The sequence below is a fragment of the Onychostruthus taczanowskii genome, unplaced genomic scaffold, assembly GCF_017590055.1.
Source record: "Onychostruthus taczanowskii isolate IOZ18803 unplaced genomic scaffold, ASM1759005v1 scaffold22, whole genome shotgun sequence".
NCBI classification, from domain to species: domain Eukaryota; kingdom Metazoa; phylum Chordata; class Aves; order Passeriformes; family Passeridae; genus Onychostruthus; species Onychostruthus taczanowskii.
The window spans coordinates 1,701,499-1,715,438 of record NW_024499462.1 but is presented as its reverse complement, the minus strand read 5'-3'; the positions used below and the strand labels follow the sequence as shown (position 1 = coordinate 1,715,438).

General features: G+C 41.4%; 1 protein-coding gene across 1 annotated transcript in view; it reads left to right on the top strand.

The window, feature by feature from the left end:
• PCDH15 (protocadherin related 15) overlaps window positions 1-13,940 on the top strand; it is a 369,222-nt gene that overhangs the window by 188,534 nt on the left and 166,748 nt on the right. Inside the window, exon 9 of the mRNA XM_041404901.1 lies at window positions 1,123-1,293. Within this exon, the coding sequence (XP_041260835.1) occupies window positions 1,123-1,293 (171 nt within the window). The remainder of the gene's footprint in view (window positions 1-1,122; window positions 1,294-13,940) is intronic.

Genomic DNA, 13,940 nt, shown 5'->3' with positions numbered 1-13,940 from the left:
GAGCAGCCTAGGATAGTGGAAGGTGTCCCTGTCCATGGCAGGGGGTGGCACTGGATGGGCTTTAAGTCCCTCCCAACCCAAACCAGTCTGGAATTCTATAACCCCCAGGCTGCAGTGAATTGTCTCTGGTGTGTACTGTGCAATCGCATTCCTCTGATTACACTGTCAGTGCTTTGTTGTCCTTGCATCCTGAAGATACTGCTGGAAATTAATTACTCTCTATCTGCTTTGATCCAAAATTACTCAGAGGCACTTACTGGAGGAATGGAGAAATGGTTTAGTTGATGATCAAAGCTGCTCCTTGTAGCTGGGATTGTTTGTTGTCACTGACCGTGAAGAAAGCTGAATGCAGAAATTCCCATATTAACTCTAAATGTGAAGCTGCTGCAAGAACTGAGTGGACTGCAAAATAGGAAAAAAATATGTATTTCCATATTCAAACCAATTTAGAGCAATGGTCTCTTCATCTTTTTATAGATGATGTTATTCAACAGCATAAATTAAAAAAAAAAACAAATTAAAAATTGCTTTTTTTCTTTCAGTGTTACATTAGGATAGATGTAATTCATGGCACATATTCCCCACCCCCCAAGATTTTAGCTCTGCAAAGGAAAGCTCATGCAGCAGTTCCTCTGTGAAAATGGGAATATTTTTGAGCATTTTAAACAAAATATTAGCTAGTCACGATGTTTCTTCATTAAAGAAAGAAAGAAGACTTGAACTGTTGCTAATGTGTTAATGTGTACTTTGGGTATAACCACAACAATTTCTGATTATAAAGAAGGCACAGGGCCTTTTTATGGTCTACAAACACACTGCATTATTGTAGTTTTAGTCCTGTAGTTTTCCCAAGCTGTATTATTTCTGAGCTCTAGATGTCTTGCAGTATTGCTTCAATTTTTCCCATAATTCTACTTGTGAGCCTTTCAGGCTGCAGCTCTGAGGCTGAAGTTCCTGTAATTACTCCTAGAACGTGGATAATTCTGATGCTTATATGTTTTATCCTCAGCCTTGCTTAAAACCTTTGGGGTGGTTCTTTTTTAGGAGATTTTTAGGAGATTTTTTTTCCAGGAGATTCTGAGTTCAGGAAGTCTCACCAGATGGATTTGGTTTGCTCCACAGGACCGTGCCCAAAACCTGAACGAGCGGAGGACGAGCACGACCACCCTGACCGTGGACGTGCTCGATGGCGACGATTTGGGACCAATGTTCCTTCCCTGTGTGCTGGTGAACAACACCCGGGACTGCAGACCCCTCACCTACCAAGCCAGCCTGCCAGAGCTGACAGACCCTGTAAGTCCTCTGGGATTTTTCCAGGTTTTATTTGTTTGCCTGTCATCGTCTCCTGTGAGCTGGAAGGTCACCTGTTCTTGATGCCGTGTTTTGTGTGCTAAGCAAGTGGAAGCCAAGGTAAGATGCATGTGGGGATGATGGTGAAATTCCAGCTTGGATCCAGTGCCAAACTGCCTGTTGGCTGCAAGGGCTGAGTCTTGCAGAAATTTGGTACATTTTGGCATTGTTTTTCCTGATCTGTCCGTGCTTTGCTCTCAAAATAGCCCCAAGAAGCACTTTTGGGAGGGGACTTCATGTTATTCCATTAAGGGTTGATATAAACCATAGGAGAAAGATTTTTGGGAAGAGGAAGCATGAGTCACTGACCCCTGAAAGGATTTTTGTTGTAATTATCAGGTTTTGATCAAGAGGCAGTGAAGAGCAATGGGGGTTTATCCCATGCAGGTCCTTGTACTAAGTCTGTCAGTTAATCCATCCATGGGGTCAGGTAAAGGTGAGTTTAAGGCTCATTTCACACTCCATGCACACATGAATCCCAAAACGAGGTGATAACTTTTACATTTCTTCTTGCAACTTGGTGCCAACTGCCATTCCTTACAGCAGAGCTGCTGCTTGGAGATCTGCACCTCTGCTGGGAGGAACAGAAACAGGGATTGCTGAATTAATATTGATATGTGACCTTGGACTCATATAATTAAGAAAAAATAAAAGGCAGAACCAGTCAAATCACCAGGTATTGCCCCACCTGATTAATTCTGACATTAAGATGACATTACAATAATGTTAAGCTTTGGCATTAAGTTTTCTAACTTTGGTTTCTTGTCACAGCACACACTCTGTGTCCTGCTGCCTCCAGCCAAGGCCAGGTTGAGGTTGGAAGTTGTCTTGGTTTGAAAAGACAGGTGTGTGCTTAGGAAGGCAGAAGCCTCCCCTGAAATGGAAAATGTATACCCCTCCCTCCAAATTATTATAATTTTGAAATTAAGGGGCTCTCAGGCAAAGATATGGGAATAGGAATAACAGTTCTTTATCAAGGAAGGAGAAGAGAACTGCCCCAGCCCTGACAGATGGCAATAGAATACACACCCCCATTTCCAATCTAAGACAGCAGCAGATTCCTGCTCTTCCCTGCCTTATCTCCCTTCCTATCCTGTGCCTCACACTCTTTTCCCATCCCACAGATTTTGGTGTCATGCTTAATGTGGCCTCAGGACTCCTGCTGCAGTTCTTTGGGATGGGTCAAGGCAAGGGAGAGATGATCCCTATTTAACCTTGGAGTATTGATTTCCACATCTTCCCCACACACACTTCTCCACCTTGGTGTATTTAAAGAGCCTTTGTAGCTGTGTTGGGCTTGGGATTTGGAGAAGAACTGCCTTGACTTAAAATTCTGCTTTAATTTGCTTTGGGCTTGGTGGCATTTTGAGGAAAGGGGCAGCTCCCTGTCCAGCTGAGTGTGGGACCTCCTCAGGGTGGGCACCCTGACTCTGCAGGATGAGGGACTGTGACCCCATTTCACCTGCACAGATCTGTTATAATTCTCAGTGTGGGAGCAGATGAGGCAGGAATTATAAATAACTGGTGTTTTTATGGGTTTTTATCTGCTTATCTGAAGGTATAACACACACCAAACAGTTTTTGTGGTGCTGCCTCTCAGTCAGAGGATTCCAGCTCCAGCTCTTATCCTGCCCTTGGCCAGGCATGTTCCCCATTGGAAGGCGAAGCAGTGTCTGCCAGGGAGAGAGGCTGGGTCAATCTGACCTGGGATTTAGGTACTGAGCTGAAAACTCATTTATTTAAACTTCCTAAGCTGCAGCATTCTCAGGGGCAGCTGCTTTTGTTTGGTTTTTAGCTTTTCTTGTGTCACACTGGCCCTGATCTATGAAATGAGCCCTGGGTTCTGTTGATGATCCACGGACTCTTGGCTGTTTATCTCTTTGCAGCACTTTTGATAAACCTGAGTGCAAGAAGTTATACTTTGAACCTCAAATATTTACTAGGCTTTTAAGAGATAATTCCTTTGGAAGATATGGATGATACCTGGATTCAGCTAGGAAAGATTTATATTACATTTATCCTTTACATTTTTATGTGTTATATTTATTCTTTACTAAGCTACTCCATAGCTACCATTACCCTACTCCCGAGGCTAAAGGATTATTTTTAGTTTTACATCACCTTTATTAAAATTATTTTTAATTTGCTTTTTAATTTTTCAATGAAGATGAGAAGGAATATTAATGAATGAGGAACAAAGCTAAAGTATGAATTATTCAGAGGCTTTAGTGGAAAGAGAAGTCCTGCTTTGCTGGGCAAGATGTCCACTCTGCTGACCCCTAAAATAAAGCATTTAATGTCACTGGTAAGAGTAATATTTTGGTCCAGTCTAGTTGGAATCTATGCATGAATTTACTGAGGTGAAAAGTTGGGAATTAATTACTTGCTATTAGCTGAATTTCAATTTCCAAGAAAACCTGTGTTGGTTGTTGATTAGGTTTGGGGATTTTTGTCGTTGTTGTTACATTGCTTTATATTTATATTATATTTTAGTGTTTCTGTGTCTGATCAGCTCTGGTGATTAATTTTTTCCCCCTCTTATATCAGGAAGACTTGAATAAGTTAGCATATGTTATCAGGATGTGTGAGTCATCACGTGGAGTTAAAAAGTACAACCTCATGAATATCTCATAGCACAGGCAAGATAATTTCTCCTCCTTTTTCCCCCTTCAGTCCATTCCTGTCACACTCACAATGTAAAGGTTTCCTCCACTTCTGTACTCAGTGTTTTCCATCACCAAGCAAAGAAGAAAAGCCTGTTAAGCAGCAAAATGTAGATTTGATTTATTTAATTAATTGCTGGGCTAGATTTGCAACCATGGGATTTATTTTGGGGTTCTATGGGGTTAATATGGGGTTCCATAGGGTAATTATGGAGTTCCATGGGGTTATTTTGGGGTTTCATGGGGCAGTTATGAGCCCCCATGGTCACTAAGGTACTTCATGACACCAAAGATTTTGTACTCAATCCAGATTGGACCTCACTCTTCTACAAGTTCCCTGTTCTAGCACCTCTGATGGGTCCTTCTGCATGGGAAGGGTTTAGGTTTGTACTGGTTATGCTCAGAATCCTGAGGAATTGTGTCAGCAGGGACCTCGCAGAGTCTGTGGGCTCAGGTGCCCTCATGGAGCTGGGCCTGAGCAGAGCATGGAGAGATGAAAGGCTAAAAAATAATAAATAAAACCTTCTCAAAAAGAAGTGAAGTGGAGAGGGTTGAAAACATACACTGGAGAGCAGGAGGTGCCCCTGGAAGTCTTTATTAGTGAGAAGAACCTCTTCAGTTCCATCAGTTTGGATTCAGGGGGAGAAACCTGCATTTTTCTGAGGAGGTGTTGTAATCCTGCTGAATGAAGTGGGATTGGGAGCAAAGGACACTTCCAGAGGGTGTTAATCAGCTCTGGACAAATCAATCTTATGCTGATTATTGGTAATTAATTAGCACTGTACAGGATGTGCTAATTAATTACCAATAATCAGCATAAAATTGGACAAGAATTGGTTTTGGACTTGACGACCTCATAGGTCTTCTCCAACCTAGTTAATTCTGTGATTAATTCTGGTTTTGGGCACCTCTGGGCTTGAGGATGATAAACCCTTAACAATTCCTTCCAACTGAATTCCCTTGCAATTACTTCCTTTGGCCCTGCAAATCCCAATTCCTCCCAAACACAAAACCTCCTGGAATTTTCTCCCAGATATACATTAATATAAAACCTACGGCAGCAGCAGCACAAGTGAAAATTCTGGAAACAGCATTTCCCCATCTTGGTTATAGTAATCAAAAAGAAAAGTTCAGCAGAATGTTCTGGATTGCCTCCAGTGGTCATTAAATTACTTAATTAATTATTACCTTATTTTGCTGTGGGAAGTACTGGTACAAAAGATCCAGGGATCTGCCATGGAATGAACACCAAGTAACCACCCCTGAAGTGGGAGAGATTTGCTCGTTCACCTGGAACTTCCACGCAGCTGCCAAGGAAGATTTTTAGGACACTGAAAGACACAGCCCTCAGATTTTGGCCTGTTAGGATGAGTTGAAGTGGCTATGTGTGGTTAAATCCACTTTAATAGAGGCTTTCAGCAGATGAGGAGTGCCTCTCTTACCTATGTGAGTGGTGAAATCCCACAGAATAATTGGGGTTTTTTCTTGATGACTTCTAAACTCGATTGCTTAAAGACAATTCACAGGAAGGAAATCACCCCTAATAACAATCAAACTGCCTAAAACTAAAAAATCGTCTTCAGTTGCCACTTTGTCCACTTTGGTTTTTTGGTGGTTTTTTTTTTTTTTTTTTTTTTTTTTTTTTTTTTTTTTTTTTTTTTTTTTTTTGTGTGTGTGTGTGTGTGTGTGTGTTTGTTTGTCAGATGTGGGACATTTCAAACTGCAAATGGTCACAGTTAATGTAGGGAGTTGTTGGTTTCTGGAGCAGTTCAATCTCAATCTGCCTTTATTTTCTTTGCCTTATTTGTACTATGGTTTGGCTTTTTTAATTCAAACATGATAAAAGAGCTTTGCCAGCCATTGGCCTGTTGAGACTTATGAGCTGCATTTGTGATTCAGTGGCATCAAGCCTCAGGAAATTATTTGGGATTTGATTTGTTTCTAATTATTCCTTTCCCAGCTGAACAGGCTCTGTCCAGTTTTTGGGAGTGCTGCTAATGCTTTGTAGGGGGTGGAATTTACACTTCCTGCTGGAATTAGCCCATCATTGACTACAGTTGTGTCTGCTGGCAAAACGAAGTGTTCAAAGTCTGCCTTCCAGAGAAAACAGAGTTTTCATCATTAGGGGAATTGTTTCTCTTTATACAAATGATTTTGGGCAAGGAAAAAACGATTTTGTGTTTTGAATAGGCAGCATCCAGCCCTGCTCTTAATTAGACTAAAATCTTTGGTGCAAGATAATTAGTGCTGGGCTGAGATGAATGGGAGTTCCTAGGTACTTTAATTCCAAAAATTATTTGGTGGACAGGGCATTGGTGTCACTTCAGGAAATAACCAGAGAAATATTTTAAAAACTGCTGTGTCTCTACAATCTTGTTCTTAAGTAAATTGGACAAGAACTTCATGACTGAGGCTCTGAACAGTCCCTCTACCACTGAAAGATGAGCAAATTGTCCCATTTTTGCAGGGATTAATTTTTCAGTAGCAATTTAGGTAAATGCTGCGACTCAGAGGAGTGGAAGGGAAATACAGATTGACTTCCCTGACACCTCTGCAGCTGCCAGGGTGCTTTTTGTGGAAGAAGGCAGAGTTGTGGCCAAGCTACTTGCCATGGGAGGCAGATAGCAATTTTTCTAATTAAATTTCATCAGAGGATGCAAGATTAACAGATAGGTGATCATGAAGTGCTTTGGAAGTGGGAAAGCAAGGCAAAAACAATGATAAAATCCTCTCGTGGCTGTAGCTACCCTGCTTATTCCAGGCAAACCTTTCATTTTGCATTTCCCCCCTCTTTTCACTCCAATTGCAGCCCTACAGAGGGCACCAGATTGATGTGAACTCCAAGGTAATGGATCAAATTCACAATATTGGGCTGGTTTTTAACCTGGTTTGCTGATTTTGAATGAATAACTCAGCAAAGTTGAAATGGACATCTTTGATAAGCTATTGATTATCCGCTAGTACCTGACAGGGAGCTATAAAAGGTGTTTGAAGTCTGCTGATGTGATTTTCCCTATCCTTCCCCTTTTTAGGATTGATTGTCTGTCTCCACATGCCATCCCTTGATAGGTAGGGTCTTTTTAAGGAAAATGTCACTGAAAAGTAGTGAAGCATGAAAAGGTTAAAATCACAAAGATGTGATGTTACAGATAATTAAATTTTATGTATTTGGGAGGATACCAGGATGGCTAATTAAAAAGAATTGTCAGTAAAATTGTCAGGAACTTTAATATGTGAATGCATAAACCTGAGAATAATCTCCCATAGCAGCCAGGCAAGCTCTTCCTTGCTTGATGTATTGATCAGGCAGGAATGTCCCTGTTAATCTGAGATTAACCTGTATCTTTAAATATAGATGGTTTTCAGGTAGAGGAGAGGCTCACTTGCCCGATCTACCAAAATCAAACAAAACCATGATTTTTAACTTCCAAAATGTAATGATTGTCTAAAGAACCAGGTGTTTCAAACAACACTGTGGTTGAGAAAATTATAGCAAGGCTGCAGAATAAGAGAATGAAGTCTGAAAGGCACTTTACTTCAGGGGATTTTAACCCACTTGTGGTTCAGAAGTTGAGTTGCTGTCTGTGGGTAAAAAAAATTAAATATATATTTATATATATAGTAGTTCTAATCCTTAAAAGTGGAGGTTTTGAGGGGAAAAGTATCAAGCTTGCCTGAAAAGTGAGAAGATTTTAGTCAAAAAAAATGAAACAGGGAAAGAAAAATGTCCCTGCAGATCATCTTGGAAGTTGTTTTTGGGTTGAGAGAAGCATATTTTGGGTATTGCTGGCGTGGGCTGTGGGACACAGAGGCCCTCGGGCTCCCTGGGTGGCGCAGGAGCAGCTCTGGGAGCCCTGCAGAGACTCAGGCTGGGCTGGAAATTTGGCTGCTTCTGAAAACAGGGGCATTTTCTAGCTATTTACCAAGCTGTAAAGTTAAATCTCAAATCTGATTGGTTATCAATGCAGGAATGAACTGGTAAAAATGACTGATTTTATAATTTGGTTTTTTTTTTTTTTTCAAATCTGGGAATGTTTCATCAATTGCCTGTCATTTCTCTAGGGACTTAGAGGTGAGAAAATGTTCAGTTCTTCTGGCTTTGCCAGGAGCTGGGAAGGAAAAGGGTCCTGAGTTTGCTTGGAAGGAGTAACAGTGGTTCTGAAATGTGAAGGAATTTCCTTTCAGGAAGGAAGAGGAGCTGTTTTGATTCCAGCTTTGGTCACAGACACAGCAATCCAATCCATCTAAGGCTAGAAGGGAGCTCCAGGGGTTTGGTGCGGGCAGCAGGGCAGGTTCAGGAGCATAGACCACCTTTTAGTGCAGCAAAACTGAGACTAAAAATCCAATTAATGAATTAATCAACACCCAAGTGCTGATTGAGGAGCTCCTGTAAGATTCAATTCTTTTTCTGTTCCATAGATCTGTGTCTGTTACAGCACCAAGAGGAGCTGTTGTCACAAGGGAAACACATGTAGCAATTTATTTGATCCTTAAATGTCACTTGGAAGCATTTGAAGGCTTTAAATGTTGACATTTAAACAAAATATTCTTGCAGTGATGCTTTATTAGCCAGCTTCACTCCAGAAAAATTCTCATCTCTGTCACATCCCTGGGCCTTGCAGAGAGAATTATTTCAGTGCCTGGGTTGTCCCATTAAAATGTATCTGATCATTAGGGATCAGGAGGAATTATTTCTCTTTTCAGCTTGTTGTTACAATTCAGGGGGTGCAGATTAATTCCTCAATTAATCAAACATGGGCTGCAAAACCTTAATTGTTGAATATTTGTGAGTAAACATTAAAATGAAATCACCCTTGGAAATGAAATGAGAGGAAAATTCCCCTTCCCAGGACAGTCATGTTTGCTCTGCTCCATGCTATTGATAATTGTTTTGTGGAAAACATTCCTTGAATCCTGAAGGTCTTTTCTGTGGAGAACAGGGACATTCTTGGTGAGTGGAACTTCCTCTCTTGAAAGGAGAAAATGGGATTAATCTCCATTTGGCTCTGGATCCATACCCGGGACAGCACAGCAGTGCTGGGGAGGAGGGGTGTTCTTGGCGAATAATTCCTGCTTTTTGTCCTGGGATTGGAAAAGAAAAGCATTTAATAAAAGACAAAATTTCCCTGTTTCACCCTCAAAAGATATGAGGATGAGCTTAAGGCTGAAGGATGTGAGTGCTGCAGGTGAGGTGTGTACACACACACATGTTAAACCTGCACAAATTTATTGAAAAAACATCCAAAATTTAGCTGGCAAAACCCATTTTTTTCTATAACCTTCAATCAAAAAGTACCACCTTTAACATTACTATTAAATTAGTGTAATAAAATGGATTTAATAATGGTGAGGCAGAATTTGTAACTGGCTCTGGCCACAAAATCTCTCCCTAGAAGTATTTTTTCTGATAGCATGGCAAACTTTAACGAGGAGAGGACAGTGGTGGATACAGCTGGAATTAAGTAGCGAGGTAGTTCCAGGTGACATTTCCACTCCTGGACTGGAAAAGTGCTCATTGAGTACCCAAAATGAAGGAAAATTAGTACACAAAATGAAAATGTTCTTCAAGCTGAGAGTGGGAACTGCAGTGGAGTTTTGCTGACCCCAAACGTCCCCCTCGTATCTGAGCCTTCTGAAATCCCCACTGCTGTGAGACTCTGCACCTGGCTGGTTCCTGCAGCTGAGGAAATGCCAAATTCTGTGCAGGAAATATGAAATATGGCCATAAGAGAAAGAACCACCAACATCATTGTAATAAAATCTCTGTGTAAAGAGAGTCAGCCATGAGACAAAGGGCCTGGGTGAAATACTGACCTGTTCATCTTGATATTTCTCTTTCTTTTTTGGGATTTCAAATTAATTACTCTCTGGGTTTTTGGGTTTTTGTCTAGTTCCATACAGCTGAAGTTAAGAAAGATTCCACCACCACTGGTACTGGTTATATTTTCCCACTGAATCTTTCTCCTCTTTTATCATTTGCTTGTAAATTCTTGTGCCTTTTGTGGTGTATTATTGTGTGGCTGATTTTTCTAAAGGGGTAGAGAAGCTATTAGGCTGTTGTCTTTAGAAGTATAAACTTAAATATATATACATATATATATTTATTTATAGATAGATGTAGATATATGATAGAATTATCCCTCTGTGAGAAATAGCATTTATAAGGAAAGAAAATTGGGTTAATATAATTTTTTTGATTGCAAAGAAATTGCTCTTAGAAATTAAAATAAAAATAATCTGGAAGTCGTTGTGGTGGTGCTACGTGTTTGTTGAATGTTTTCTTATTTTTGGGGAGATGTAGGTGCCTGTCTTAGGTTTCACAGTTTGCTCCTCTGCACAGAAATCAGGATAATAAGAAACCCACATCAAGAATTTGAGGGATAATCAAGGAAATAGACTTCCTAGTTGTATGGGGAAAAAAGCCAAATGTCAAAAAAGAAATATTTCTTGTTCTTTAATGCCAGTCATCACCTTGGAAGGAGGAGAAGCTCTGGCCTGAATTCTGGTTGTGCTGAGGCAGGAAACCCATTGCATAATGCATTTCATTTAGTCCCCTGCACAGACACTGCTGGGGACACTTCTTATCAAGCATGTCAGATACAGAAAAAGCAATTTAGTAAGCATTGTGATCAGATCCTGATGAAATTCAATTCTTTCTTGGCCCTGCTGTTCCTGGGAGACATCATTGATAAAAATAGTCTCTGTTTTTCCTTCGTGCTTGGGTTCATTATGCTCTCTTGCTGCTCTTTCAAAATGCTGGGTGTTTTTTTCCCCTCAAAGGTTGCTTTTTTTTACAAATGAATGGAAGGAATTGTGTTCTCTGACAGCTTACTCTGTTAACAACCCGAGCTGCCAGGATATTTGAATTTTACAGTTTTCATTTCAAGAAATTGCATAAACATGGGGAATGACAGAAACCCAGGGACACAGCAGCCAGGGCTTGTATTGAACAGCTAAATCAGGTGCTAAAAGCCGTTTGATAATTTAGTGCTGAGTTTAGAAAGAAGGTGAATTGAGTAATTAATCCTGTGTCTTAATTTTTCCCATTGGTCACTAAAACACTTTTTTACCCCCACAGAAGACAGGAGAGGCCAGGTCACCGACAGCATAAATTACCCACTGTGGCTTTTTAGCTGTGGCTCTGGAAATGAAGGGGAACTTCTATTATTTGTTGGAAAAACAAATAAAGAAAAAAGTTAGTTTTGTTTTAAATTTGCAGATCAGTTCTGGGGCCCAGCACAGGAGGGACCTGGAGCTGCTGGAGAGAGCCCAGGGGAGGCACCAGGATGAGCTCTGCTGGGAGGAAAGGCTGGTACAGCTGGGATTGTTCAGCCTGGAGAGGAGAAGCTCTGGGGTGACCAAATTGTGGCCTTGCAGCGCCTGAAGGAGCTACAACAGAGATGGAGAGAGAATTTTGACCGGAATGGAGTGCCAGGACAAAGGGGAATGGCTTCAAACTGCCAGAGAGCAGGTTTAGATTGGATATCAGGAGAACACTCCTACCTGTGAGGGTGGGCAGGCCCTGGCTCAGCTTTGCCCAGAGAAGCTGTGGCTGCCCCATCATTTTCCTCATCAGGAGTGAAATAAAAGTTGTGGATGTGGCACTTGAGGATGTGGATTAGTGGTGATGGATTGACGGTTGGACTGGATGATCTAAAGCTGTTTTTCAACCTTACTGATTCTGTAATTTTAAGTATAAATGAGGTGAATTAGCTCTCAGTCTCTGGGTTTTAGCAGTGTAGATTTGGTTTCCTCATGTTGTTGTGCCCTTTTTTGGGAAGTGTTTCCAGGCCCAGAATTTTTGCAAAGTAAACCTCTTTTTAGCTCCTGTGACATCTTGATCTAACAATTTTTTGCAGAGAGTGGATTATTTTTCAGAGCGTGTTTTAAGTCCGTGCTTGGGGTTTGCTTCCAAAGTCTCCAAAGCATTCAGCTGAGGTCTTGTCCCACAGTTTGGGTCCTGTGTTGCAGCAATATGAAGGGTGAGAAGATCCCATTCCCCCTGGATTCCTGTACATCTCCGTGTCACATCAGCCTTCAGAGAGCAGCACAGGAATTCCTGCAGGATCCTGATGTGAGGCTCTGCCTCCCCAGGCTCTGATCAAAGGCAGGAATGTGTAGCTGCCAGTGGGAAGGCAAGAAAAGAGGGAGAACGGTGCGACCCTACAAATGGGAGATTTGATATGACACCATGGTTTGACTAACAATGAGATTTTGGTGGTACCTCCTACATTTGTAGTGTCATTCCTGCTTTTTGGATTGACTTCTTTTGTGGTTGGATAACTCCACTGAAACGTTCCCCACGTTTTGCTGACATGCAAGTGCTCTGTGATGGATTTCTGCTCATTAGTGTTTTGTCACAGCCCTTGTTGTGCTGGCAGAGCAGCTGAGGCAGCAGCAAGGAATGATGCTGAAATGGTTCTGCAGCTCTCCCTGCTGTTTTAGTGCCGAGTGTTGGCAAAGTCACAGGCAGTTCTGCACAGCGTGGAGAGAACTCAGCTCATTTCCCACTTACAGCTCGTATTCCAAACTCAGGAAAGCACAAGGAGAACCAGTGTGACCATAATGATTCATCAATTCATCAAGAACTTTGTTGGTTTAATAGTGCAGGGCTCCCTGGGAAGGGGTTCTGGATGGCACCAGGGGCAATGTATATTGTTGTAGTGATATTTTCCATCTGGAGAAAAGCTCCTCAGCCTTGTTTTCCAGAGGGATGAGAGTTCAGCAGCAAATTCCTCAGCTGAGCTGTGAGAATGATGCAGGTGGAAGGTCCTGAGACTTTATCTGAAGTGCACTGGTCACAGTTAGAGCTGCCTGCAAAAATAATAATTTTCAGGGTATCAAATACTGGTGTGAGATGTCCAATGGGAACTGATTGTGCTAATACAGAATCCCAGGGTGGTTCAGGCTGAATCCCCAGTGGCCATGCTCCAGGACCCTCTGGTTTAGGTTTCTGGCCACCTTAGTGCCTTAACAACTCAGTCTCCAGTGGGACTCATGGGTAGAAATTGTCTTGCTTTGTTTGACTCCATAATAAGTTGACAGTGTAGGTTTTTGTCCCTTCTCTCAGTCCATTTCTTGAGCTCACCACAGTGAATCCAGACAAAGCTTCGGGGACTCCTGCTTTCCATGCAGTTTTATCCTTTGCAGTATTTTCCACCTGTGTGGTGGCCCTGGCCCCTGAGCCCCAGGGATGTCTCTGCTGGGAGCTCAAGTGGTTGTGAATCATCACAGCAGCATCACCAGAGTGAAACCTGGAGCTGGTTCATGGTCTGGCGTCTTCAATTGTACAGAAAGCACCTCTCAGGAATGTATTACCTGCTCAGAAAAGAACCTTCCTAGTTGAGGAATGTTGGCTTCAGTTGACTTTCAGTTTCCTAGAACGCAATGATCTTCATGGTAACAAGCAAAAAACAAACCCCAAATACACCACAAAAACCCCCAAAATACACCATAAACCTCCCCATAAGTGGAAAAGGCAGCTCTGAGCAGAAAATTGTGTTATTCCAGCTCCCAAAATGTGCCATTTCCTTTCTCTTCCTTCTCGTCATCCCCAAAGGAAGTTTTGCCTAAGTAGCTACGGTTGGCAAGTTCAGCTTTGCATCTCAGGTAGATGGAAAAGAGAGAAAATCTGATTTTTAAAATCCTTGTTACCAGCTGTGCAACAACTATTGTTGTACCCTGACTTTAAAAAGTATTCCACACTGTCCACATCCTTTTATTGGAAGCCTTGCATTCCTGGACATATTAAAATAATTTTTAAAAAATGAAAAAAAATATTGAAAAATAGATTACTTTTCTTTTTAAAGTCATGTTTATTTTGGAGTGTTTTTTTTTGTTTTATTTTGTTGTTCTTGAAAGCTCCAAATGCATATTCTGCATCTCAGTTGTAAATTCCCTCATAATTATTGCATGGGATCATGGGGT